Raw genomic sequence first — 27,613 nt, 5'->3', positions numbered from 1 at the left:
TGACGGAGGTTCTCATTCAAAACAGCTTCACATGAAAGTCTCTAAAGCCGGCGGTGGACTTTCTTTTTCAAATTTTGGTTACCTCTTTAATGAATCAGTTATTGTTACTTATGTTTTTTTTTTAATTGCTTTTGTGTGAAGTCTACTAACTTCAGGTACGGTGAACTTGATTTTCTGTGGGGAGAGAAAATTGTGTCAAAAACCAAACTGCTCAAGGTAGAAAAATCACCACATCGTCGGTGATTTTAGCCTAAAAAGTTGTTCATTGTCCTTCATAAACCTCCATCAATATAACCTTAAAGCAGCCAGCCGTCTTCACCTTTAGTGAAAGCGACACCGCTTCTTTCTCATTTCCCCAAATCCTCAAGCTACGTTTGCTCTGCGTTACAAAGGAGCAGGATTCAGATGGATTGAGGTGGATTGAGGTGGGTGAAGTTCCTCCATCAGCTGCTGTAAGTCCTCCATGTCGGCGCTTACTCACTGTAAAGTTCGAGCTCCTGAGTTTGTTTGGTTGTAGATTCAGTCTGGCAGTGTCTGAGCTGGTTCACAGAGACATTTGATTTTTTTTAGCTTCATCACTCTGCTGTGTATAGGTAGTTGGTATTTTATTGCTATAGCGACTGGGTACTATTTCTGTGATTGTGCTGCAGTGGCCGACAACATGTGCTCTTAACTTGTTCACCCGCCGTTGTCTCTATTTGTTTTCCTCCACAAATGACACATTAACTTTTACACTCAGTTGGAAATGTGCTCATTCGAGAGGGGAGGGGGTTGACAAAGGAAATAATCCTTCACTTCCTTGGAATGCCTTCGGCTGTGTGTGTGTGTGTAATTGTGCAAAATGTGAACATGGGGCATGTCAGGTTTCTTACAGTCAGTAGCACGAGGCTGGATCTCGTTCTCGGACTGGGGTGAAAGGTGGCGCACTTTGACAGTGACCAGTCTTGTCATTTTTAGGAGTGAACCCATCACTGCCAGGGCATTTTTCTGGACCCTTCCCTGTCCTCCAGCAGCTCGACAGTCGGGGTGGGAGCTGGGGTGGGGTTGGGAGTGGAGTGGCAGGACGGCTGTAGAGGCAGCGTGGCTGTGGAGGACGACACTGGCATGTCCAGGCTCTCCAGGGAGTCAGAGAGGGCTCGGTTGGTCTCGTGCTGGGGACAGAGGACGTAGCGGTTGGGCTGGTGGACCTCCACTGTGGTCACAGAGTCCAGGCCCTTCAGACAGAGAGGGGATGGCCCTCCGATGGGGTCACGGCCACCGACGGCCCCCAGCTCCATGGAGGACTCGTCCATGTTGACGTACAAGATCTCATCTGGGTCCTGAGGGTCCGGCAGATCCTCAAGGGCCTTTTCCAGCTCGCAGCGCAAGGACTCAAAGGATGGGCGATCCTTTGGGCTCAGTAGCCAGCAGGAGAACATCAGGGAGTAGCTGGAGAGGAGGAAGAAAAGGTTTATTGTTATCTTATATTCCTGCCTAGAAGTGAACAGTAAGAAACACAGAGACCTGCACAGCTATCTGCTCTACCCGAGGCTGGGAGACTGTCCTGTGGTAAGTCGGATTACAAACAAGAAAAGCACTTATTATAGTGTTACCACCAAGGGTATTATTAGTACCAAATCATATATTCTCTGGATTTTCCTTAGCTAGGGAAATTATTAAGAAATTGTAAAGGGAAAGTTGTTTAACAATTTAAGGTGAAATCACAGGACCAGGAAGGGTGCATGAATCAGAAGCAGTATGTTTTAAACATTTAAAGGCATCATCTCATAATCTGAGCCCCTTGTAAAGCAGTTAAAGTGGAACAGTTTGTAGCTTCTAGACTTGATTGCTTTATAGAAAAAAGGTACTTCATGAAGTAAAAAGACCCAACCCTATTCCCAACGTACTTCATCATCAGAGTGTATTTTGTGAGGAATGTGCAGTGAAGGAGCGGACACTCACATGCAGTCCAGACAGTCTGGAGGCTGTTTGAGACGGTTTCCTTGTCTCAAATAATCATAAATCTCACTGTTTTCCACCCCGGGGTACGGAGTCTGACCCCGCGTGGCGATCTCCCACATGGTGACTCCAAACGACCACTGACAGAGACAGAAAGAAAAAGAGGAACGGAGTGGGAAAGAGGGAGAGAGAGAGGGGAAGGGTTAAGGAGTTTTGAATTCCTTCAGGTTTTACACACTTTGCCACAAACATGAATCTGCACTGGTCAAACATCAGCTACGGAAATAACACGGCCGTGTTTGTCACAACTTATTAAGGAATGTACAGTACGTGGTCTTTAATGCCTGCACTGTAAGAGCGCTTTCACTTGGACATGCAAACCACAGCCCCTCATACAGTGATACTATCAGCTGTTACTGACTAACATCTGTCACAGATGTTGCAATATGGTGCAGTCTATTTACTTCAATCCATCAAAAATCTGTCTTCACGAGGTTATCAAAAGAGCACATTTCTCAGGTTTTGAGAGTAAATATTCCTGGACCTCCTGGAAGCTTCTCCAAAATTCTGGACTATCCCTTGAACATTACGTTAACCTTACAGCAATAGTCACCCAAAATCTCTTGGATACTCAAAAGGTAAATGGAAGTACGACTTGAACTTCAGCATAAGGACACAGTAAGTGAACTAACCACGTCACTCTTGGTGGTGTAGACTCGATCAGCCAAGCTTTCGATAGCAATCCATTTGACCGGCATCTTTGAGATCCGCCCCTGCCTATAGTAGTCTCCATTGTAGATCTTCTTGGAGAGGCCAAAGTCGGCCACGCACACATTCATGTTCTCATTCAGCCTGAGGAAGGGAGACCAAAGTGTTACGGCGCTGTTGTTTCAGAAAGTCGGCATTCAAGCAGAGGTGGGAATTAAAAACAGTGCAATCATCCAAGTGCAGTAAAATTAAATATTTACTTTTGATGCTTCTGCTTCTACATTTTCAGAAGTAAATCTTATTCCACTACATTTAACTTGAAAACTAGATTTACTAGTCACAACAAAATATATACAGGGACCGAGGGAGTAAAAAGTGGATGCAGAGATTGTGCTTACATGCAGTTGCGAGCAGCGAGGTCTCTGTGGATAAAGTTCTTGCTGCTGAGGTACTCCATCCCTCGGGCAATGTCGGTCATAAACTTCACCAGCATTTGTGATGGGAGGTACTGCAGGACAAAAAGGTTTTCAGTCACACATCCATCCACCACAGCTGTCATTTACCTTCTGCACGGTAGAGGGCGCTAGAGCACATCTCTTCAGCCTGAACTGAGTGCTCCCTGCTCCAGATACTAACAGCCTCCTCCTGTGGGAGGAACAGAGCTCAACGCCGCTGTGTTTTTGAATGTTCGCCGAACTCGTGGAAGTTTCAACATTCTGCAGAAATCCTGTTTTGATTAGGCTTGTGTTTCTCAACAGGGACGCGTATTCCAAGGAATCATCTCATCAATTATCAAGTAAAACTGCATATAGTAAAAGATGATCTCAGAGTGTGAGTGCTGCCAAAAAGGCGTGGATGGGGACTGTAACAAATACTCTACGTCTTTGTTGACCTTTGGATATCATTCTGCTGACAGACATTCATGTGAACTTCTACACCCTGAACCCATTAAGCTGTGCCTGCCTGTGTGTGCACATGTGTGTGTTGCTGACTCTGTACATTTATTGTTTGTAATCCGACTTACCACAGGACAGTCTCCCAGCCTTGAGTAGAGCAGATAGCTGTGCAGGTCTCCGTGCTTCATGTAGGGTAGAATGACAACGGGGGAGGGGTAACCTTCACTCTCCACGGTCTGCAGACACACACCTGTAAAAACACCACAGCTTAGTATCACACACAGACTACAGAAATATCGAACATGAACACGGTTTTAGCTCAGTCTTGAATTTGCTAATGAGCTACGGCTGTATTTTAAAGGTTCAGTTGACCAAAATAACCAAAAAATTAAGATATTTTCTCACTCACCTTTACTGGTATTTAGTCATATAGATAGTTATGATTTCATTGGCCCGTATATATGAGTTTCATTGGGAAATTCACCTGACTTTCCATTGGCATGGGGGTCAGTAGGTAATGAGTGAATTGTCATTTTTGGGTGAACATTAGCTTTCATCTAAAACGTATTTCTCTCCACTGTTTCTATCTCAACACCTGGGCAAAGAAACCCAACAATCTGGGATAAGTGAGAGACTCCTGACTCACCTAGAAGCCGCATGACGTTGGGGTGGTCGAACTCCTTCATGCAGGCAGCTTCACGGAGAAAATCTTCCATCTCTGAGCGGGTGCAGATGGCAACTAGAGAGGAGAGCACGGTGGTGAGACAATGTGGTTTTGTATAGCTCGTGGCACATGTTGCCAGGGTAAGAAATAAACTTTTATTTCAGAGGGTGTTTTGGCTCCTGAATTTATCAGGCTATGAATTAATACATGTCAGCAGATTTTACTACAAAGTTTGTTTTAACTTCATCACCGCAGCTGATGAAACTGGCAGAAATCTCACAGAGGAGGTTGACACTGTTTTTAATCCATAAAAAAAAACATTTTTTCCTTCTCAAATATGGAGATGTTATGCAATTGTCTTTATTTTGGCATGACAGTTTATTTGGGGTCAACTTCTTGCGCCAGTTTTTTCAACAAGCTGAATCTTTGTCTGTTTTCTGATAAAAAACTTAAATCCCCCCCTGACCCCGGTTAATTTCGAACCCAGAGGGCAGTCTATCAAAAAGGCCTGTGTTCCCAAAGACGAAGGGATTCATTGTGGTGATTGCCGAGTACTTTTGCTGTCTACTCACTCTTCATAGTCTTGACAGCAACTTTGAGAACCGACTCCTCCTGAGTCAGCAACCCTTCCATCACAGAGCCAAACTCTCCTGAAGAAAGAAGTGAAAACACAATCAAACACTCAGACAACATGAAATGTTTTATTCAACAGTGAAGAGCTCTGACTTTACAGAGCACAGGAGTATGATGTTGCATTGTAAACTGTTACACTATACCCAGGGTCACAACATACTTGTGTCAGACGGTAATTACTTGAGATAAGTGGGAAGCAACCCTCGGCGCCCGGGCAGATAAGCCCTGACTATGTACTATGTACCAACCTTGATATGAAAGTGTTACACTTTCAGGCACTCACTGTACTGATACTTTAGTTTGGTGACAGACTGATGTTAAAACCTGTAAGGCCTGGGGACCAGCTCTGTGGTCTTCAGCTGGGAAACATCCTTCATTTATGTGGTCAGGGACGTCTCCCTGCTGCTGAATTAAGACATCAGGTGGCTCCACTACTTGGCTTCTCGGTTCCTCCGTCTCTTGTCTTTTTTTGCAGCCAGAGCCTAAAACTTCCCCTTTCTGTTGCTCTGACAGGCCTTCTGGGACTTTTTTTTTTAAACTTTCGCTGACATGACGTGAATGTCTCTCAGGAAGTGCTTGGCTTATATTGTCACAGCGCTTCCTGATGAGCCTCTCTGTAAACATTAAAGTCTCATATAAAGCTCATTTTCAGGTTTATATTCTTATTTTGGGTGTCTAATAGAAAAGGTTTAAATGCTGTAATGTTCAAAGAAACACATTGTCCGTCTCATACTGTCTATTGCTGCAGCGCCTCTACTTCCACATCAGCTCTGTCTGTGTTTTTGCAATGACAGCTGTACTGAGAGCGATGACTGTATGTTTGTGACATCACAGCGTCACAGAAGTCCTGACGGCTTGTTTGAAGGCACAGTTCCTGAATACAGGCTGCGTGCATTTCTACATGGGTTGAACATTTTGATACTTTCACAAAACCCGAATCTGCTTTATAATAATAATAATAATAATAATAAAAAAAAGACGTTAAAAAATCTCACTTTCTAAAAATGGGACCTTTAACTCCAGGCTATCCTCAAAAGGAGACTGACACACATTCAGAAAACAAAGCAGTACCTTCTCCCAGAGTCTTTCCCAGGGTCAGTTTATGCCTATCCACCATCACGTCTTGGAGTTTCTGCTTCAGCTCATCGCTGATGCCCAGGCTGTTCACTGAGGAGGAAAAAATAAGGAATTTTAATGGGGCCTGAAGCACTTTAATGAACAACAAAGAAAAGGGAGAAAAACAGCCAGATTGTAAAACCACAATGCACAACACAAAGCCAAAAACAAAGTGTTAATAAACACTGCCAGCGTGAATAACAATGAAACCAAGACCAGAACTGAACTTGTAAAACTCCCTAAAATAAAATGTTCATTAAATCTTCTTAGTTTTCCTCTTTTTGTTATTGCAAAAATTAAACAATTTATAATAGGACTAACATTACATTATTGGAATTAGTAATAATGTAATAAATTATTAAGCATCTGTAGTGTATATATATGAATATATAAGTTCTGTTCCAGTAATACTGAAAAATTTTCACTGTCAATTATCATTCATACAAAAAGTACAAAAATGAAGACTAATTTAAAATTTAAAACTACACTAATGTGCAGAAAGTGTCTGACATGGAGCCTCTCTGTCATCTCAGACCATTTTTCAGGTGTTTCACGATCCTGTTGAGGTCAGAGGATTTAAGCTGATTTCCTGACTCCCGTCAGCCAGCTGGCTGTCATTTGGCTGTATGGTTGTGAGCAGACACTGCGCTACAGACGTCCGCTCTGTTTTCACATCTGGGCCAGGATATGACAAGGCAACGACATGCTCAGAGATCCCGCTCCAGCTGCTTCTACACTATCAATCTGCCACGCGTCTGACAACAATGTGCTCAGACCTCAGGCATGTCCCAACACATGCTGGCGTGACCAACTATTAGCCAATGCATGCAATAACCGGAGCCCAAGGGTACAACATTACCCTGAGAATTGGCCAAAATTACTGGTCAACATCAGCAGCCGAAATCCCTCCAATCTGACCTCTTCCTTTATTCCCAGCGCTCGTTCCTCCTTTCATACAGAGTGCACGCTATCTCTGCATCTCTTTCTCCTGGCTAGTCTCACTTTACTCACTGAATATGTTTTGTTTTGCTTTTTTCTCTGCAGTTTTGCCTCTCCCCTGGCCTCTTTGTGGCTGTGGCAAGATGAGACTTGTGTATGAGGTCTACACAAATATTGTGCATACACCAGGGACAATGTCAGGGCTTGACTGTGACCCAGCTGTGTGAAATTTGAGCATGTATGGTGTGTTTACAGGTACGTATCTCTGTCTGTAATCATGTGGACCTCACAGGAGCCGCTCACTGGGGATAGCACACGAACCACTGCAAACCACTGCTTTATATTCCACTTTCTAGGTTGATGCTTCACCTGGATGAGACTTTAAACTCCCACTTTACTCCCCAAAGGTGCAATGACCTCTTCACACCGGTCAGAGGAGTGAAGCTACACAAGTTTGAAATCTGAGGAATAGGTTTGAGTCACGTTCTCCCTGAAGTATCGTCAACCTCTCCAATGCACTGTTATCTTGACTTCACCTTCCCGGTCACACCTCCTTCTTCTGCTGAAATGTAGTCAAGTCAGATATAATACGGTCGTTCATGCCTGATTGCACAGGGCGTACCTTCATTAATGGATTTTCTACACATCTAACAGATGTGACAACAAAATGATAAAACATTATACAGAATAAGGGGCACACTGTTGTTGCCGAGCATGTCAGCTGACTGAACACTCCAGGACTGTTTTTACAGCTGTGGGGAAATGAATTAACCCTTAACTGTTCATGTTCCTGCCTTTAATCTACCAAGTAAACCATTCCTAACTTGAAATGTGGAGAATAGCTCTGCCATTGCGTGCAGTCAAACATTTCCTTCCAGTGAACTATTAGATTCAGGCCCCAGGGCATGAGAGGAGATGCTTTGTATCGCTATCTTTCCTTAGGACAGAGGCAGGTTTGGGCATGCTGAGAGACGTAGTATCTCTTACTGCTGTAGGGACAGTCAGAGGCATCCAAAGTGTCGTCTTTCTGAGGAACATGCAGGGGCAGAGAGGGGAACTCACATGTGGCTTCTGTAGTCCTGCGGCTGTAGGTACGGCGAGCGCGATACCTGACCACCAGCTCTCCGCTCTCCATCATGGGCTCAAATGCCTCTCTGTGAATGCATCACACAAAAGACAGAAAATCACAATGAGAGGTCACTCCAGCAGACGTGTAAACACAGCTGAACACATGGCACTGCTCCATAATACTTAAGAAGGACTTTCAAAACAGATGTCTGCTGATAATCCAAATGCTGCAGAATGCATGCAGAAGTAAAGCAACTAGGTCAAGCAACTGAAAAACACTGAAGCGTTTTGGTTTGGCACAGCTTTCGAGTCCCTCCCTTCTACCCACGAGGAGCGCCAACAGCCTACGCACCCAAAGCGCGTCTCCTTGCGCCGCAGCTTGGCCACGTAAACAGCCATGAGCACAGCTATGGACACGGCGCCGGCAATGGCCATCACCACATACCACCAGTGCCAGGAAAAGGCGGGGGGCGATGACGGACCTGAGGGAAAGACAGATGAGGGTTTAGTCCTGTGGGTCTATGAAGGTTAAGCAAGAATTTAGGATTATGGAGGCCATCAGGTGACAAAAGCAATACAGGATTGATTTATTTTATAAAATAAAGGCAAAGGGAAAAAATGTAAAGCCGTGTGTAGTTATACTCGTCACATTGCCTATTAATGCTTTAACGGGAGCCATGGTGACAGTGTACAATTTAAAATTAAATTGTTATACGGCTGCAACTAATTATTATTTTCATTGTGATTAAAGCAGCCATTTATTTTAACCAATGATCGATTAATCTCTTAATAGCTGAGTCTAAAAATGTCAAAAAATTGCTGCTTTTCATATAACATATGACAAAAAAAGCAGCAATTGCTTACATTTTAGAAGCTGAAACAAGCAAATATTTGACATTTTTGCCCCAAAATGACTGAAATTATTAATCAAAAAAACAAAATAGTTGGTGATTAATTTTCTATCGATCGACTACTTGATTCATTGACTGCAGCTTTATTGTTACCACACGTGCAAATGCTTGACAAAACCTCCTCATGTTATCTTCATAGGCAGGTTGTAAAGGGTGCATCGACTGAAATACACTGTCATTAAACCAGTGTAAGAAAACAATGTTTACTTCTTCTCTACAAACATATCCAGTGTTATTGGGAGCAAAAATATGTTTTAACTGGTCAAATTGACAAAGTGACCTCAGTCCTGCCCTCCATATTTGCGGAGCTAAATCTGAACATTTCTACTCATACTAAAAATATGCTCCTTTTCCCCTCATTGTCAAAACATTTACTTTCTCTGTGTTCTTGTTGTCCCGTCTCACACAACTACACCCTCAAGTTACTGCTTTTCACTCAATGCCTCCACCCACTGTTGTCTACTTTTTCTCCCATTAACACTCATCCTCCCCCAGCTTTCCCTGCCACTTTTTTATCTGCCATTCTTGCTGTTTGAATTGTCTGTCTGGCTCTATTAGACTAAGCAAACAGAGATGCTCCACTGTTCCTGCCTGTTATAAATATTTATGACGCGTCTCCCCATTCACCCCACACCCCTCTTCCCCTTTCCCGTCTCTCTGAGATCCTCTCTTCTCTTTTTTCTGTTCCTTCCTTTTTTTTCTTCTGAGATACACAGGAAGGAGCTCTCAGGCTCGGGGAGGAACCCGGTGACACAGAGTAAGAAAGAGAAGTCTTGTGGTGCAAATAACACCATGAGCTCACTTCCACTGTCACTGTGTTATTACGTGCCACTCTGAGAGGTCACAGAAGTGCATGTTTGTGGGTTTGGTCATGAAAAAGCTGGTCGTTACTCACCTTTTAACTCCCCCCTTTCTGTGGGAGCAAAAAACACAGAGTTCATGTCAATACTTGGACTTTTGGGAGAAAAACAACAACATGTGTATCCATGCAGGATTTACAGCTTCTGACTCCTGATGGTTACTTTGAAATGCTACTGAGGTAATGAGCCAAGGATTTACATTATTACATCTTATATAAACCAGTTGATATATATCAGTCTGTATACATATCCTTATAAGTCATATATCATTAATATATTTACATATTTTTTATGTATAAATGTACCCACCAACCATACTGGGTGAAAACTGGATTATATTCAGTGTGGACAGCTCACATGTCTTTTGTACCTCTTTTCAACCAGCTATAATGCGGTTACAACATCAGCCAGCCAAAAAACACAAATCTGTAATCATTTTGAAAACTTGTTCGGTTGTAGTTGAAAGAGAGACTACACTGAGCAGTGTAAAGATATTCCTCAAAAGTCATGTAGGTTAAACCCATTTAATGTTTCGTATAAAATGTCATAAATGTGGAAATATATCCAGTCCGCTGTTTCATTTTAATCCACCAGTCAATCACTTTTTGTCCTCTGCTTCTGACTCTTGAGCGGCTGAAATACTTGAATGTCCCCAGGGCAGGATCACGTTTTATCTTATCTTAAAATCAAACTACTGTTGACAGCATGATGCAGCTTACCAAATAAGGAATCCTAAAAAATGTATTGCAATGATCATTCATGTGTCAGTGTGGACACAGGGTGTAATTTGTCATATTTTCATGTGTAATTTCAACAATTCTTGTCACTCACCTGGAGTGATAAGTGTCAGAGTCTGTGTAGGGGACCAGGGTCCTTGCCCAGCCCCCGTATAAGCACACACTCGAAAAGACACGTTGGACAGGGGGACGGACAGATTGATTGACAGCTCAGTGTCCAATCCAGTATCCACAACAAACTGAAAAACAAAAGAGGGAAACAGTCAATATGAAGCAGATAGAATATTTTCTTTTTATCTGTTTGTGTTGTGTGTCCCAGACTGACCTGCTGTGCAGCAGGTGTGCTGTACTCCACCATGAAGCCCTGCAGTTCCCCATTCAGCTTTCCCGGAGGCCCCTCCCACATCATCAGCACCTCTGTCCCATTCAGCACCGCCGTCACATTGACAGGTGGGTTTTCTGGCGCTGAAACACAAAAACACCCAGAACTTAAAGGCATTCTCTCACTTCTCTCACAGTCACATGGATTCATTATTTGTAGAGTTTCTACAAGAATGTAGCTTAGGGCGTGGCAGTGTGCGTGTCAAAGATTTTGGGTATGAATGAGGAGTCGGCAGTGGTAAGACTGTGGGCTCGGTGGCCAGAGGCCAGTGGGCCGGGGGTTAGCCAGGCGTGTGTTGTTTTGACAGCCTGGAGCCTCGAGGGTGTGGATATCGTCAACAGCTGGAGAGAGAAGATGTCAGAGAATGTGGAGAATTCAGCTTTATTAGGCCAAAAAAGGCTAGCTGAGGGCACCACAGACAGGGGCAATTAGCAGAGTTCAGATAACTGGTGCGCTCTCTCAGATGGACACATGTTGAGGCCCGTGTGTCCCTCCTTCATGCCTCCCTCTTCTGTCACTCCCTATTTCTGCCTTGCCTGCCATTTTCTTTTCTGGCTCTCTGGAGCAATGAGTGAAAAAAAGCTGCTGGCAGCAGAAATACCCAGCGGAGAGAAAACCTAGCTGAATGTCATGCTAGGAATAGTGTAAGGAATGTGTGTGTGTGTGTGTGTGTGTGTGTGATTGATGCTCTGATTGGCAAAGAAACGCACAAACCTTTTCGCAAGGAGACGACAGCGCTTTTTTTTACTTTGTTGCCATTTGAGTTAAGGCTCTCTTTGTCTTTACTCCTCGCTCTCTCTGCAGGCTTACAAATTCACACAAACTAGCTGGACACCCACCCACACCCACACACACATGCGCTAAGTCAGTGTGAGTTTGGGAAACATGGCCCAGCCTATATGGATGATGTTATCAGGAAGCGTTTGGCGGCTGATTGTTTCCACATGCGGTCCCTGCTCTGCCTGCCAGCGGCAACAAAAACAACCTCGAAGTAAAGTTCGTTCCAGCAGTTCGTCTCCACCTATGAGCCGTCATCTGTCGGTTTCTCTCTCTCTCTGCCTCCTTCTCAACCTCTTTGCTGCCCACCCTTTCTCCCTTTCTCTTCCCTTCCTTCCCTGTCTTCCATCCAACATGATTCCATCTCCTTCTTTCCAAGTTTTCTTCTCCCTCGCTGCCCTCTCTGTGGTAATCACTTTTTTGTCATGGAGGTATGAGTTCAAGAGAACAGAGAAGTTAATTGTTTGACGTGAGGAGAATGAAACTGTTGCACTTGTATGGACTCCAGTTGCAAAATTTGGGAAGTTTCAAAAGGAAAAAAATGAGTGGTGGTGCCGTTTTATGAAATGCAGAAACTACACAAATATGCCTCGTGAAAGCAGCCCAGGCTTGGCAAGAGAGACCAACACTTTTGGGCCACAATTAGTTCACAACAGTAAAGGTTAACATCTGCATCCATGGCAGACTACTGTTTCACTTCCTGCTGCATACTGCCATTGAAGAAACAGTGTCAGATAACCATGCTTGGAAGTATTCAAACATTGTTTAGAGGCAGGGCTGTTCCCCCGTTTCTCTTTCCATGCGCTTCGTCTCGTCCTCTCAGTCTGCTTAGTCTCCGCATGGGTCAACACGTGGATGGAAAAGGGTCATCCTTAAGCCAAAAATTGACTCATAAGCCTGGGATCTGGAGTCTGTTCTCCATAAATGAAAACAAACTCGTCACTACACAGGAAACATGTTTCCCAGATCAGTCGGAGCACAAGTTTTAGTGTCATTAAAAACGTCAACCCTTAAGGACGTCCATGTTGCTTCAGTTTTTATGTCAGAACAGACTGTTGTCCTTTAATGCTTGTAGTTGCATTTCTGTTGGCAGTATTACACAGGATTAAATGTGACACATGTGTGTGCTGTGCCACGTCACCATGACTCACTTCCATCAGGACAGTGAGTTTGGGTGTCCCGTAACTCTGGATTAACTCTGGTGTCACTTTAGGGGTACAGACAGATGTGATGCAACAAAAGTGAGGGAATCAGAAGTCCTTTTGTGCCCTTTTCAGTGTAAAAAAACTATGTCAAAAGTGGTACAAGTACACAGTAATACGTGTCAAGTGTTGCCACACCCTGTCACAGTTCATTCATTTTGTTTGGTTCTTTGGAAAGATGCATTTCTGGACTTTCTGTGCGTTAACAGAATGGATCTGTAAAACATAATCTCATTGCAGCTTTAGGATTAGGAGGGTGACATGGGTCGCGTCGCTTCCTCTCCCACCGACAAGCTCCCTCCTTCCCCCTTCTGTTCTCTCATCCTCCGGGGAAAATAGTGGGCTTTGGGAAAATAGCAAAATGAGTGTTTTCTCAAAGCGCCCCCTTCCCTTGTTTCCCTGCACTTCTATCCATTCCTTGCATGGTCCCACCATTAACCCCCTTTTTGTTTTTCCCACAGTGCCTAGCTGTGTGCTCTGGAAAAGAGAAATCACAGGTCATCTGAGGTCAAAAAGGGGGGGGGAGACGAGAGATGGAGTGAAGTTGAAAGACTGGATTCAGGAAAAAAAACTTGTTCAGCTTGTTTGATGCAGGAAATAAATTCCTCGGTGGTGTTGTAGTGAGGGAAATGGAGGATGGATATGAGAAGAGAAAAGAGCTGGCAGCAGGAGAAGTCTGTAATGAAGTGAAAAACTTAAATAAGGAGGAGACAGACGAGCGCCGGATGGGGATGTCTGTGCCAGGATAACACATGTAAGAGATAGTGCGGCACAGAGTTGCACGATTTATTAATGAGAAACAAATGGAGCAGAAATAAACCCTAGAAAGACAGACTTCAGGCTCAACAAAAGAGCATTATGGGAGTTTTGTCTTCAGAACTTAACCAAAGACAAAAGATGTGGAAAATATTGCTAAGGTCTACCTCTCCCCTTCATTCTCTCCCTCCCTTTGACCTCCATTGCCTCCTGAACTATCTTTGACCACCAGCTGAATCTTATCTTCTGTTTTTCTTCATCCTCTGACTCATTAGGACAAGTGCACAGAGAGCTGCCGGAGCTGGAAATGAAACAATATCGTCCAAAGGGAAACAAAACAGAGGATATTTTTTTCCACTGAAACAAAACTATAGCTTTGTTATAATAAAGAAGTGAAACTTGAAAATCCGGACTGTAGCCAGCATATCTCAAAACCACTTAGTTTAGTCCTTCTCCATTATAGTGGCAGTGCTACTTCTCCCTTTTTCTGTTTATGAGAAATGTTATGTTGAAATGTTTTCAGATTATAAGCAGCTTCCATTACGGAAAACCCCCATCATTCCTCCTGTGGCATATCTCTCCTCTTAGTATACGCTGTTTCCACTCCTCTTCGTCCAGGGATAGAGACAGCATGAGCTGGCATGGAAAATCCCACCTCAGTTTAAACTCACAGCAGCCTAGCATTACAGTTTGGACAGAGTGCTGCGATCCTAACTGAAGCCTTTCAGGAGAATTTAATGTCCACCCTCCCTCCCTCCCTTTCTCCGTCTCCACCTACTCTGTCCCTTCAATACCAGTCAGCCTTCCACCTCCAGAGTTTACATTTGAAACTGAGTTTGCGGAGGTACACCGACTCATGTCTGGCGTTCTTCAAAAACACAGACTACATTTCAGGGGCACAGGAAGGAATATTATGACTAACAGTGCACCGTAACTTGATGCTCTTCTCACCCTGTCATCGTATGTTTCCAATAAGCGTTTACTCGGTTAGAAATCGAGATGCAAAGTCAACAGAATTAACTTGCAGTGAATTCACCTCAGAACAAGCTCACAAAAAATGAATCTGGGGGCAAAAAATGCTGTGCAAGAAACAATCAGTATCGCTGATATTAAGACTAACCCTTTAAGCATTTCACCTTCTTTCAGTCAGCTGGCAAATAGTCAGCACAATGTGCAAATGTTCAATGCAAACGTATTACTTCATAGTATGTAAAAAGCGTCTCAATCGTGCCTGCTAGCTGTCGTATAGCATCTGTCCAGTAGGTTATAGGACACAGCAGCAGTGGGAGGGGATTTAGACTTCAACCTAAACCAGTAGTCAGATAACACAGCCTTGACCTTGACTCACTTCAGAGGAGGTGAATGTGCACACACACACACACACACACACACATGCACAAGACATCCAGGATGAAAATAAACATCTCTTCACTTGAAAGACTCACCTCCTTCTTTGGTGCGTAGCTCCACCCAGGGCGACCAGTCCGATGGCCCCTGGCTGCTATGACAGGCCACCCTGACAGCATAGAGGCTGTGAGGCTCCAGGTCCTCGATGAGGTGTGTGGTTGGTGGGATGTTCACATTCTGGTTGTGGATCATCTCATCCGGGCCTGCTGTGAATAACTCTCCTGCGTGTTTTCCCTGAAACATTCAGATAACACTTTTATTATAGCTTCTACCCATCATACACTTGGTTTCAGATGGTGTGGCCAGATCTGGTGGGTGATCTCTCGTTTTGCTTTTTGGGACAAACAACTAGACATTTTGGCCAATGATATATAGTAAAAGGATGTAAGAGTAATCTCTTCTAGCAAGTTGTATAAAAAGAGTCAAACCAAGGAAAAAAACAAACAACTGCAGAACAACGACAAAAGCGATGGCATGTAGAAATATAATCTTTGCGATAAAAGTGACTGGACTATGGGAAATGTCTTGATCAACACTACCAATACCACCTCCATGAGGTAATTGTTCTGTTGTAGTGTTATTTTCAATATCTTAATAACAATTAAAATGATCACACATAAAAATTATTGAATCAACATTTGATTGGAGTTAGTCTTAACGTATAAAATAATACAGTATTATGTCATAGCATTGAAATGATTTCAGTTTCTAGGATAGAGTAAATAAAGATAGATAAAAGCTTAGATATTCCTGTTTCTACAACCAAACAATATTCTCTTAACTAGTATATATTTCCCCTTTATTTACATTATATGACCACAATGGATATGAGGCATTGTGTGAGAAAAGACACGTGAAGTGGTGGGGGATGGTGAGCAATAGTTAATTGCCATAAACGGTGTAAAATCTGTTTCATTGCTGTTTTGAACATGACCCAGGCTCAGCGAGGTGCACTGAAAGCAGAACCCATCAACCAAAAAAGCTGAGGCAGAAAACTGCTGTCTCTGCAAACTCTCTGTGGTAAACAAATTTAAAGAGGAACACAAGGCTGTAAAAAAAAAAAAATCCTTCATTACAGCAATTTGAAAAACCACATTAAAGTTGCCGGTCTGCACCATTGTTCTCTGCTGCATTGCTCATTATCAAGCAGCTCCTGCCGAGAACAGGCTGCACTTCACAAGGTGGAATAAAAACTTAGAAACAATAGACCAAATGAGCAGCCACACATTTTGTTTGTGTATGTACAGCAGGTGCTGTTGTGTACTGCTACTTTAAAAACAATATGAGTATTCAGAGGTCATAACTGTATAACTAACTGTAACTGGGTGGGTGATTTTTCCTCATGGCATGAGTTGGTGGTGTGATTCCAAGGAATATTAAGTTGTATGACTAAGATGTGTGTGTGCGTGTGTGTGTGTGTGTGTGTGTGTGTGTGTGTGAGAGAGAACAAGTAAGTCCTGACTGGATGAATCACTGTCCAGCATGTAAACAACCGGTTTAATCTAATTGTACAGCTCAGCCCTGAGTCACACTTCAGTCTGCATTCTCCTTGCATGGCTCAGACTACAATACCTGCTGTCACTGCCTTTCTTTCTTTCTTTCTTTCTTTCTTTCTTTCTTTCTTTCTTTCTGTCTGTCTTTCTTTCTCTTGCCTCTGTTGTGGAGCACAGTAATATCTTTCTCCCTTCTACACTGTAGCCCTTTTTCATGTTTCTCTTCGCCACACAATGGACCGTTAAATTCAGATTTTTGCCCCGTTCTGCTGAGGCCGGCCCCTCGCCTTGTTCCCCTGTGAGGGTGAGGGGGTGACGGAGGGTGGAGGGGAGGGGAGGGGAGGGGGGCAAGAACAGAAAGAGGTATGAGGGGCAGCTTTATTAGAACCAGACGTTTATGGGTGGTGCTGCACTGCTCCCTTCTCCAGGAGAAAATGTTCCTCCTCTCAGCTATGAGCTGTAATGGCCGCAGAGTGGGATAGTGGCAGAGAGACATTGACAGATAGAGAGAGAGAGAGAGAGAGAGAGAGAAAGAGAGGGAGTGGTGCGACAAGATTAGTCCAGGAGGCCACTTTCCCAGAGTGAAACCTGATCTACTGGTACGTGGATAAAGCAGGGAGGGGTAGAGGATGAGTTAAGAGAAGAAAAGCAAAGCTCTCTTTTCTTTAAAAATTTGGCTTGGAAAAGGTAACGCTCTGATCGTCAGAGTCTGCAAATAGAGGGAGAGTGATGTATTTGTTTAACATGCAGGTCAAGCAGTTGCAGTGATTTTTCCTGGCTAGTTTTCTCAGCTAGTTGTGGTATTCTCCTCTCACATTTAACTCGTGTTGTCTCACCTGAACAGAGCAACGCATTATTGGGTAGTCGCCTCCAAAACCAGGCTCCCATGACAAACGGAGACTTGTCTGAGTGATCTCTACAGCGCTCAGCTTGAGAGGCTGGGATGGAAGAACTAAAGAAAGAAAGACACAAAAGACAATGAGAGATAATAAATAAGAATAAAACACAAAGGAATGATGCAACTAACAATGATAGGAAATAGGAAAGTTCATCTAAACTGAACGGGCTGAAATGTTGGTGCTTCCACAGAGACACCTACCAGTGATGGTGCCAGATCCAGACGTGGCCACACCTTTGTGGTTATGAGCCTCACAAGAAAAGGTGCTGGTTCTGTTCAAACCTGGATGGAAAAATCAAACAACATGTGCGTGTGAAGCGGGAATATTCAGGGTCTTTTGAAACCAAGTATCTGTGCTCAGCATTATGTGCTGAGCTGCACATAACGTTAAAGTGAGAACGAGTGTGAAAGTTCAAACTGAAGTGAGAACAGTAACAGTTTCCATAAGGTAACGTGATCTCTCTGTAAACAGTGTTATGATTAGTTAAGGGGTTAGTGTGTGTTTGGTGATGTGGGGGTATTTTTGAGAGGCTGGCCTGCACAAAAACATATCAGTATTGGCAAGTTGTTGGTCTACTGTAGCACAGGCTCTTATTTCCGATAAAATAGTCTGGCAGGAATTATGCAAACCTGCCTTGAACCAATCTATCAAGCATCTTTCCACTACATTTCATCAAAACCATACCAGCAGTCACAGCCTTTTAAAGTACAAATTTGTCTTGTAAAGTCTCGCCAACACCTTCTCGTCTTGTTAAAACTGGAGCCACTGTGTCTGACTTATCAATTTTAAAACTTTTACTTTTAATCATAGTGCCCCCGTCAGCCTAGTGTCATTTTTTGTGTTAATGTTATGTTACTAAAACATGCATTTTACAAAATGAGGTAATGATATTGTTGACAGACACAGATATTAATGGGAGGCCTTGATTCAAGCATCTTTTCACTGTTTCAAGATTTGTTTGAAAATCTTGAAAAAATCTTGTAAAAAATAAATAAACTATAATATAAACTCTATATTATAAACTACAATGCATTGATTCCCTATGTGTCCAGCTAGCCACCTTGTTTATCTTAAATCATACAGTCTTTTCATACTTTTAATTATATATTTATCACAAATACAAGTTTTATTTGAGTTTATTTGAGTTTTTATCATTATTGCTAGTATCTGCACTGAGACCACAGCACCTCATTTCATTCCCTTTCATGAACAACATGTTCTGGAATAACCATGAAGACCCTTCCTTATTGAAAACAATCAATATGTTATAGCACAGTAAGCTCTGATTAGGTGATTTGCAGGTCCAAAGACGTCTAGGTTAAAACTGGGCTAAACTTAGTTAAAAAGTAAAAGTTTGTATTTATCTGGGTTGCAATAATTTCTTCAGTAAGGACTTCCTGATGTCTAAAAATCCTTCTACTAATCATTTACACGGTGAAAACTGCATTTTTAGTTTACACATAATGTCAGTGAAGCATTGGAGAACAAAGCGAGCAGTCGTGTTGAGGTCCAGGTGTAAAAGGCTGAGCTGCTGCCTTCAAGAGGCTGGGGCTCCTCTGAAGGGGGCAAAACACCACGATGACACACACTGACATTCAACAGAGAATGAGTCCTCTCACAGAGTGACTCACAGCGTGCTCACACACTCGAATCATTCCACAACACAACGCAGGCTTACACACACATACTCAAAAACATGTGACATTCAAGTTTTATCACTGTTATCTAACACCCTAACATTGTCAATCAGCCACAAACTGAGTCTCGCACAGAATCACACAGTGTGTTGCTCTGCGCCGACGGCACCATGCCTCCATTGTGCCGGGGCCGGAAAAAGAACAGGGGGTACGATCCTCGCCGGGTGAAGCGAAGGATTGTGAGAGAGGAAAAGGAGAGAGGGAGGGAGGGAGGGCTGAGGGATGACCACTGGCTGTGAGGGTGAATGAACTGCTCATCAGGCGATCTCAAAATTGCGCCACTCGCCATTCTGTCTCTTTCCTTCCTCATCAGCGACCCGCAACACAACAATCCCCTGATCAGCTGAAAATGTCATAATCAGTCACTAGGAAGAACTCCTGAGCTCATGAGCATTACGGTATTGACCAATCTGGCAATTTTCAATAAAACGATACCCTGCTTCAACACACTTTCAATACCATGTGTTCAAAGCAATATGATAGTATTGAAATTACCTGTAATAAAAAAAGTACAACCAGAGTTTCAAATGTGTTAGTATATGTTCATTTACTTTTTCTGTACTAACAATGCGCACAGGTTGATCATTTAAAAAGATTATCCTAGTTTGTGTGCCTGGGACTTTTTTTCTTCAGCTCCGGTATTGAAAGGTATCGAGTGACTATATCAAAGTTTAATATTCTGATATCGTGACCTTAATTTGTGCTTCATTTGCTGAAGCAGTCGAGACGGCTGCAGTGCAGGCTTGACAGAACATCACATGGAAGATGTAAAGTCTTTGCTGATGTCTGTTGGTCGTACACTTCAGTCATTGTCTGTATAAAGGCCTTGAAACCAAATATAATTAATATTAGGACTAAATTTAAGTTGTATTATCTTGTCCAAATGCTTTCTGCCCTGAAAATGATGGACTATAGGCAAGAAAAGAGCTTCAGTTCTGACACTCTCAGACGGAAACTTGAATTAAATGGGACATGTGTTGCCTTTGATTCCTTCATGGTTGGAATGTGCTTCATGCCATTTCTCTTTATGGGCCTATTGAAAGATTATTTGTGTTTGCCTTGGTTTGGACTTGAGGTCTGCCAGCACAGCTGCCCATTCCAGAGATGTGAGTGTAGGTTACCGTCAAAGGGGTCCTGGTCAGCACCAGCCAGCCTGCTCTGATGAGTCAAACCAGATCCTTAAACCATCCGCTGCCGCCTGCTCCTCCCTCCTCCCATCTGACTCAGCCTGTCCTCCTCCTACTACTGGACTTAACACAGGCCAGCTATCTGGTAGGCAGCTGTGGTTTGCATTCGAGCAGCAACAGATCCCTTTCTCTCCTACTTTCTTTTATCTCCCTGTGTCCTCTGCCCATCTATTTTCCTTCCCCCAATAGTGCCTCTTGTGCCTGCTGCTCTGCCTTTTTACCCATCAACCGCACAACCACAAGGCACGTCCTCAATGGATCCGCTGGCTCTGAGCCAGCCAGTCAGCTCTCTCTGGGGAGGCTGGTTATTTGGTGGTTTGTTTAGGCCATGTAAGGGGGGATTTGAAAGCCTTTGAAACTATAGAAGATAGTTGCTGTGTTGCTTTTCAAGCAGTACATTATAATCAGGCTAATCATATTAAATTAAACCAATGATTCTGAGATGATCTTGTTTCTAGTCATTTAAAAATGTTGCTGCTTGGAGCCACAGGCTTACAGTGACTTCTTACCTGACTTAGGTAGTGCTGAAATGAGCAGGCAGTAAATCAACTTGACAGGATTTACTAGTATTTTTTATGTTATTTAATTGGAAAATTAATATTTCTGTGGTTTAGGTTTTTAGAGACATCACCTCTGCTAGCATGTGATGGCCATTTATTTTAGCATTTTTTCCACATTTTATATACTTAACAATTAACTCATCACTGAACATTGGGCTGAATCAGTACAGAGTGAGAGCCGTTGAGGAGTTGATTGAAGCTGTGTGTCTCAATGTGTCTGATGTGGCCTTGACTGCTGAGGCATTAGAGAGTTAAAGATGATACCTGTGAGGTTGAGTGTGGAGGGTGACAGGGCCACCGGGTCTGAAAGGGAGTTGAGGGGAGCACCGTCCTGCAGCCAGATGACCCTGACAGGCTCTGGAGGTCCGTGGGCCACACAGCTCAGAGTCAGGGATACGTTGGCCACTACAGACATGTGCTGGGGCTCCACAGAGAAATGAGGAAGGCCTGAGAAAGAATTAGCTGAATCAGAGTCTCGCCTCTTTTAACAATCCAAATAAAACTGCAGCACTGAGAGGAAACTCATTAATGTAGCTGTTATTGTGAATGTTAGGCAGCTGGAGATGAACTCACCCTCCAGCTGAATGCTCCCCTCCTCAGAAAAAGTCTGGTGGCTGTCTGATAGAACAGCACATCGATAGGAGCCCATGTCAGGAAGCTGGACCTTCTCGATACTGTTGTGTGTATGAAAGTGATAAAAATTATTTGTCAGGTTTTTGAAAGATCAAGCCAGGATAAACCAACCTGATAACAGGGAGATTGAGGCAGAAAGATGCACAGACCCTGATTACTTTCCTTCCAAATTTTGCCATCCAATCAAACAGGGATTAAATACATTAAGCTACAGCCGGAGAGGCACACAGGGTTATATCATTTCTTTCAGACTTAATTTCAAAGTGCTCCCCAGTGGGAGTGGGAAGTCAACATGCTGATGTACTGTAATCCAGCGGCAGTACTGGTTAAGCGAGGTGGAAGGATAAGGTGGGGGAACAGGTAATAAACACAATCATAGCAGAGGCATGACTGACATTTTTGGGCCAGGTGTGGCTGCCTCACAACAAATGAACCTTTATCATGACAACATGACAAAAGCAGCTGGCATGTGTAGCAGAGAGAGCTGCTGCCTACCTGAGCGTGCTGATGACTGTCCAACTGTTGCTGCCAGTGTGCACTTGGAACTGGTTGGTGTCTGCGTACTGAAGGGGCACGCCGTCTCTCAGCCACAGCACGTCAGGGGGGTCCTCCTCCTCGCCCCCCGTGCCCTTCAGGGAGCAGTGCATTTTAACGGGTTTGCCCAGGGAAGAGATGACAGTTGTGGGACTCCGCTCAAACTCCAAATCTTTGATTAAGAGAGGGAAGATTATTGGTTAGTTTTTCTGTGATTCCTTCAAATAAACCTTACAAACCATAAGACAACAAATCAGCTACAGCAAGATTTCCTCCGATCTGACGTTACTGCTGTGCTACTTTATATAAAATGTGAATAGGATGTCTTTATCTCCTGGCACAGAAGGGGGAATAAATAACCACAAAACAAAATAAACAACAGCAGTAAACATCGTTTTCGGCATCTCCTATCTGCCGAATTCTTCATTAAAACATTGTATTGGCCCAAAATGTCACAATCGGTCCATGATTCCTATTCTACATCAACATTTTGTGGTTTTTTTTTTACCAAAGGACAATAGAAAAGAGGCCATAACAAGTTCCCATAGCTCAAGATGAAACCATCAAATTGTTCGTTTAGTCCAAAATCCAAAGATATTCAATTTACAATTATACAAAACATGGAACATGACTGGATTTAGTCAATAGCAAAATTATTTTTAACCTTCATTAAGTTGTGTGTTCATTCTGATAAATGCCTGTTCATGTTGGACCGGCCTGATTTAGCCATCGCTGAGACTTGATAAGAGCAGGTGAACCCAGAGTTTATCCACCACCACACGAGTTTCTGAACAAGTGTGGCATCTTGTGTTATCTTGTGTCCAGAGCAGGTGACCTGAGAAGGACAGAGCTGATACTGGGACAAAGGCTCCTTGTCAGAAGATGGCTGCTCCGACAGTGTCCCACCACAGAGGGCTCAACACAAACACTGAAAACACTCAGGGTTTCTCTTAAACACCACAGATAAGCCAGCAGGTCGTCTGCCAAGACGTCTGTGAATCTGCTAAACATCCAAAAAATGACTCGGACAGGGTCACGATGAATATGCTGAGTATGAACTGCTTCTGCTTTTTCTTACTTTAAGACATTTAACAGTAATGAGAGGTATTCCTGATAATGCTGAGGTCAAGGCTCGTATGCTGTTTAAACGATAAAAGAATGATTATCACATACAGTACAAATGACAGATTAAGGATCAACTGATGAGGTTTTTTCAAGCATACTGATTATTAGTAACCAAGGAGCCATGTACTTAAGTGCAGTTTTGAGGTACTTGGACTTTACTTGAGTATTTCCATTTTCTGCTTTCACTCCACTACATTTTGGCCGCTAGTGTCCTAGCACAGCCTGATGTGCGCCAATATGAAAACTCTATCTGCAGATATATCAATATCAGAATCCTTTACTTCTTAATACCATCGTCAGCCCCAAAAATCACATATCGTTCAGGCTCAAAGATTTACTAGTCCCTTTGCAGATTCAGATTATTCACTGAGTACCTGCACAGGTGCACGATAATGCAAAAGATTACACCGTAACACCAGACTAATTACACTGCACCTTGGCTGTACTGTAAAGCATTAAAGCATTACTCTTCAGTGTTGATGGGCTATTACTTGGATGTGCAACCAATCAGATTGTTGTGGGTGAGATTTTAAGTGAGATCACAGAGTAGTGACCACAGACAGAGAGAGGCGGGTGCATCAGAGCCAAAGTAGCTGATCTTTAAATTAATTAATTTAAAACCAAACGATTCTGTTAATCGGGAAAATGCTGAATTGCGATCCATCCTTAGCATTGATCTCCCCTGCAGGAATCATTTTCTTTCTTCTAGCATCAAATAAAAATGCAACTCTTTATCTTGATAAAATAGATAAAAGATATAATATGAAAATGTGTAAACTTGACTCATGTTCTTGAATTTCAGGGCAAGAATAAATCGCACTTCTTTCAGTGAAGCCTATAAAGATTTTCTCAAGCTTGTCAACCCGCCCACCTAGTCTGTTTCATGGCCAACCTTCGACCTCTGACCCCGTCACTGTGACCCCACAGGACTCCACACTTCAACCCACCGCACACAAACAGACACACACACACACAAACACACAGCTGCTGAAAACAGACCTGCAATTCAAGCAGCACTCATTTTAGTCAAAAGTAGAACATGCCCTTGATTCTGTAAATGTGCATGTAATCTACACACACACACACACACACACACACACACACACACACACACACAACCCAGCATTCAAAGCTAGTTCTGGGAGTGTGCAATAAATGAAGGGGCCCGCTGAGTCTCTGCTTCACCGCCTCTCTGTCTCCGTGTGCTTTTTGGCGTTAAAAGTCATTCCTCCCTTTATTTTTAAGCTTGGCTGAGCCCTTTCAAGAATCTGCGTAGCCCTGACTTTGTGTTTTTTTTTTCTCAGAACCATATTGAACAAAAACAGCCCTACTTTCTCTCTCTGTCTGCGTTCATATACGAATACGCTTGTAAACCTTTTATGAGGATGCAAAGGTAGACTGAGAGAGCAGACTTGGGTTTGTGTGTCTGTGTGTGTGTGTGTGTGTGTGTGTGACCAGTCTCCAGTGATTCATTTGTGCTTAACTACTCCATCTCCTCCCTTTTGTCCCCTGAATTCCCTCTTGGTCCCACACTTTTTTTCATGATCTATCTCTTTCCACCCCGTCTTCACTCCTACTCTCTCTCTCGTAGAAGTTGCTCAGATGTTAAATGTCATTGGACATGCACATACCAAAAATACCCAACACAGTCTGAGCATTTATCCTCCTCTCACTCCCTCCTTTATCTTCCTGGCTTTTTAACGCTACGCATTCAGCCCCTGCATTCACTGCCGCGCCTTTGCCCTTTTCTCATTTAGCCTCCTTTTCATGCCATTCTTCGGATTCATCGCTACACATTTTGCCGCCTCCCCTCCCAACTCTTTCTCCTCCACTCTTGCCCCCGTACCCCATCCATCATCTCACTGCTTGCGTCTGAGTCAGACCGGCTCTGACTCACAAACCAAAGCATTTTGCCCCACCGAACCCCTCCTCTTTCCTCACTCATAGGCCACAGCCATCCCTGGCTGCTTCCAAATAGGAACTGAGACATCGGGAAAAATTCTCTTTGAAACCATCATCTTATAAATCAGCGGTGTCTAGTGATCTCTGTCTCTGCTGCTCATATGTCTGCTAAGGGCAGAGGTACAGCTCCCAGAGAGACAGTGTGACCATAATGGTCAAAACACATGAGCTGACAGGTGGAGGCCCCTGGAGGGACTCCATGTTTTGATGCACTGGTTGCAGTAGCTGATGGATTTCAAACTTTTAACAGCAGAGCTGATTACTAGAACAGATAAAGACTTTTGAACGATGGTTGGCACGTTTTCCACTTCTGGTCCAGATCTAAAATGAGAGTCTGGTTCCACCTTGGTAGAAAAAAAGCAGCTGGTGGAGAAGGCTGGTTTTTACATTTATTGCTCGAAGGATAAATATTCTCTGTGATCACTGAAACTCTGATTTTAAAAGCGTGATTTGTGACATCACAAATAATTTGGAGCCAATCCTGGTCCAATATTCAGTGTGTGATGTGGAAACTTGAAGCCTTCAATGTACAAACACTGAATGGACATTACAGTGAAGTAGGAGACATCTTGTGTCCTGTGGGAACATTTTAGAAATGTTCACTTTTCTTGTGGAAAAACTGTCAGAAGCAAAATATTATATTGTTTTATATATCTTAAAACATGTCGGGAGGGGATCTTTAAGTGTCATTACTCTCTCACTTCCCAGCAGGATTTATTTTTAGGCTTTGCCTTCTCCCTGCCTGGAAGACATCTCTTAAAATTCCTGCAGTCTTCTGGAAATGCCATCACTGGTGGGAATCTTGGTCTGGATACCTGGTTTGGATGAGTTCCCCACAAAGAAGAGTACACTTTTTGCAGAAGGGTTCATGCTGCAGCTGATCTCAAAAACATGATCCTCCAGCCAGGAAAACAGCTCCCCAAAAGAAACTCTCCTCCATCACCTTTTATCTGCTGTCACTGAATAATCAGCATAATTCAAGCCACTTTGAGCATAAGTTAGTAAATCCTCAGCCTGACTGAGCCAATACAACTTTAACTGGATTTCTCTCATCACCTTGTTTTAAAAGGCTTCAATGTGCAGTGAATTCCTTCATGCTGCCCAGATGTTTATCGCACTTGCAGCTGTGGTTGCACTCGCCACCCCAAAGCAAATTGATTTAATGAGTTAAAAGCAGAAGGCTGACTGTGCTAATTGCTCGTTACAGTGTTTTTCCTCGCATTGAAGTTGACAAACAACAGTCAGATTGGAGTAAGAAAGGCTGCTGCTGCTCAGCGGAATTAATTAAAACCTTACCTGTCACTGTTCCGGCGGTTGCTGGTCTCCAAGCAGAGAAAAGGACGATGAGGATCAGAAACGACCATTTAGACCGGCTCATGGCTGTTCTTGAAAGGAGATCACCTCTGGAAATATGCTTCATGAAAAGAGCAGTCATCTTGGAAACATCACAGGACTCCATCACCGCATCTCAGCAGCGCAAAGACCCAAAGTTGTGCGCTGAAAAAAAGTTTCGCTGCGACTCCGGCAGATGCTGGAAATGTGCTTATCCACAGTTGGGACCCAAGAAAACCGGATCCCGTCGTTTCAGTTCCCTTTTCAATGAGACAGCTTGTGTTTAAAAAAACTCTCCGCTCAGCTGAAAAGTCTTGTTGCTTTTCTCCTTACGCTGTTGTTTTGGTTGATCCCACGGAGTCCTGTCCACTAAACTTTTAGTTTCCCAAAAGCGCACACACAAAAAAAGAAAGGCGCACCAAAGTTTCTCGGTTCCTGATTAAGTTGTCCAAAGCCGAGTCTATTTCTAGCAACCGAGGGTGTATTTTTAAACCAGTGTATCCTGCAGCCTGTCGTCCAAAGTCTCTCTCCTGCCCACCGGTTCCCTCAGACTCCCTCAAACATTCCCCTGGCTCTTTCTTTTCCCTCTCTCCCCCTTCAAACAGGATTCAAATTCCTCAACTCAAGTTCTTTCCACCCTCCTCCTCCTCCTCCGCCAGAGTCTCCCTCCTTTTCTCAGAGGATGTGAGAAACCCTGCGGCATGCTGATTGTCTCAACACAATCCCCCATTCGCTTTTTAATTACGCGCGGATCCCCAGCAGTTGTAAATAGTGCAGTAAATCACCCCTTTCCCGCTTGAAACAAAGTGTCAGTCTGTGGACACATCTGACAGACACGGACCTTTATATCGCCCATGGGTCGGTCAGCGACATGATAGATGACATTTTGTCCCGGCAGCACATAAATTTGTCTGTTTACATAAGAATAAATGAGATTAAATCCTTTATATTGAAGTCTGCGTAATAAACCTTTAGTTTAACCTTATTATGCCTATTAACATTAATACGACTAAATAAAAACTAATGAGCTGTCTTAAAGTGTGTTTTTGTGCTTTACAGACAAAATGTTGTATTAACTTGTAACTTCTTTCTTTGTTTTTGTTTTCATCAACCTTGACCACATGCTGTGATCACTCCAGATGGGGGAGCTGGGAAAAGCAAAGCTAACTGTTACAAATGAGTACAACTATTAGTACA

General features: G+C 43.3%; 1 protein-coding gene across 1 annotated transcript; it reads right to left on the bottom strand.

Annotated features, from left to right (window-relative positions):
• Positions 1-601: 601 nt before the first annotated feature.
• axl (AXL receptor tyrosine kinase) lies at positions 602-27,152 on the bottom strand. The gene is made up of 20 exons (XM_084351487.1): positions 26,381-27,152; positions 21,959-22,169; positions 21,404-21,504; positions 21,095-21,277; positions 17,587-17,667; positions 17,324-17,439; positions 15,033-15,228; positions 10,796-10,935; positions 10,565-10,709; positions 9,769-9,786; positions 8,315-8,444; positions 7,957-8,048; positions 5,911-6,006; positions 4,779-4,856; positions 4,189-4,281; positions 3,671-3,792; positions 3,045-3,154; positions 2,631-2,790; positions 1,942-2,078; positions 602-1,428 (listed from the first exon to the last, which is right to left on the bottom strand). Exons 1-20 carry the CDS (start codon positions 26,541-26,543, stop codon positions 969-971), a joined length of 2,832 nt encoding a protein of 943 aa, XP_084207613.1. The 5' UTR covers positions 26,544-27,152; the 3' UTR covers positions 602-968.
• Between the last annotated feature and the right edge of the window lie 461 nt (positions 27,153-27,613).

Source organism: Pagrus pagrus (genome assembly GCF_965226575.1).
Source record: "Pagrus pagrus genome assembly, chromosome: 4".
In the NCBI taxonomy this organism is placed as follows: Eukaryota; Metazoa; Chordata; class Actinopteri; order Spariformes; family Sparidae; genus Pagrus; species Pagrus pagrus.
Note: the sequence above shows the minus strand (reverse complement) of the source record. Positions and strands in the feature narration are given on the sequence as shown.

What these genes read in the sequence shown, in the direction of transcription:
- axl (XM_084351487.1), bottom strand. Translation starts at nt 26,543, where the DNA reads ATGGAGTCCTGTGATGTTTCCAAGATGACTGCTCTTTTCATGAAGCAT. An exon ending in AACCGCCGGAACAGTGACAG is followed by an intron (nt 22,170 to 26,380) that starts GTAAGGTTTTAA and finishes TCTTAATCAAAG; the next exon opens with ATTTGGAGTTTGAGCGGAGT. An exon ending in CAGGACTACAGAAGCCACAT is followed by an intron (nt 6,007 to 7,956) that starts GTGAGTTCCCCT and finishes TTTCCTCCTCAG; the next exon opens with TGAACAGCCTGGGCATCAGC.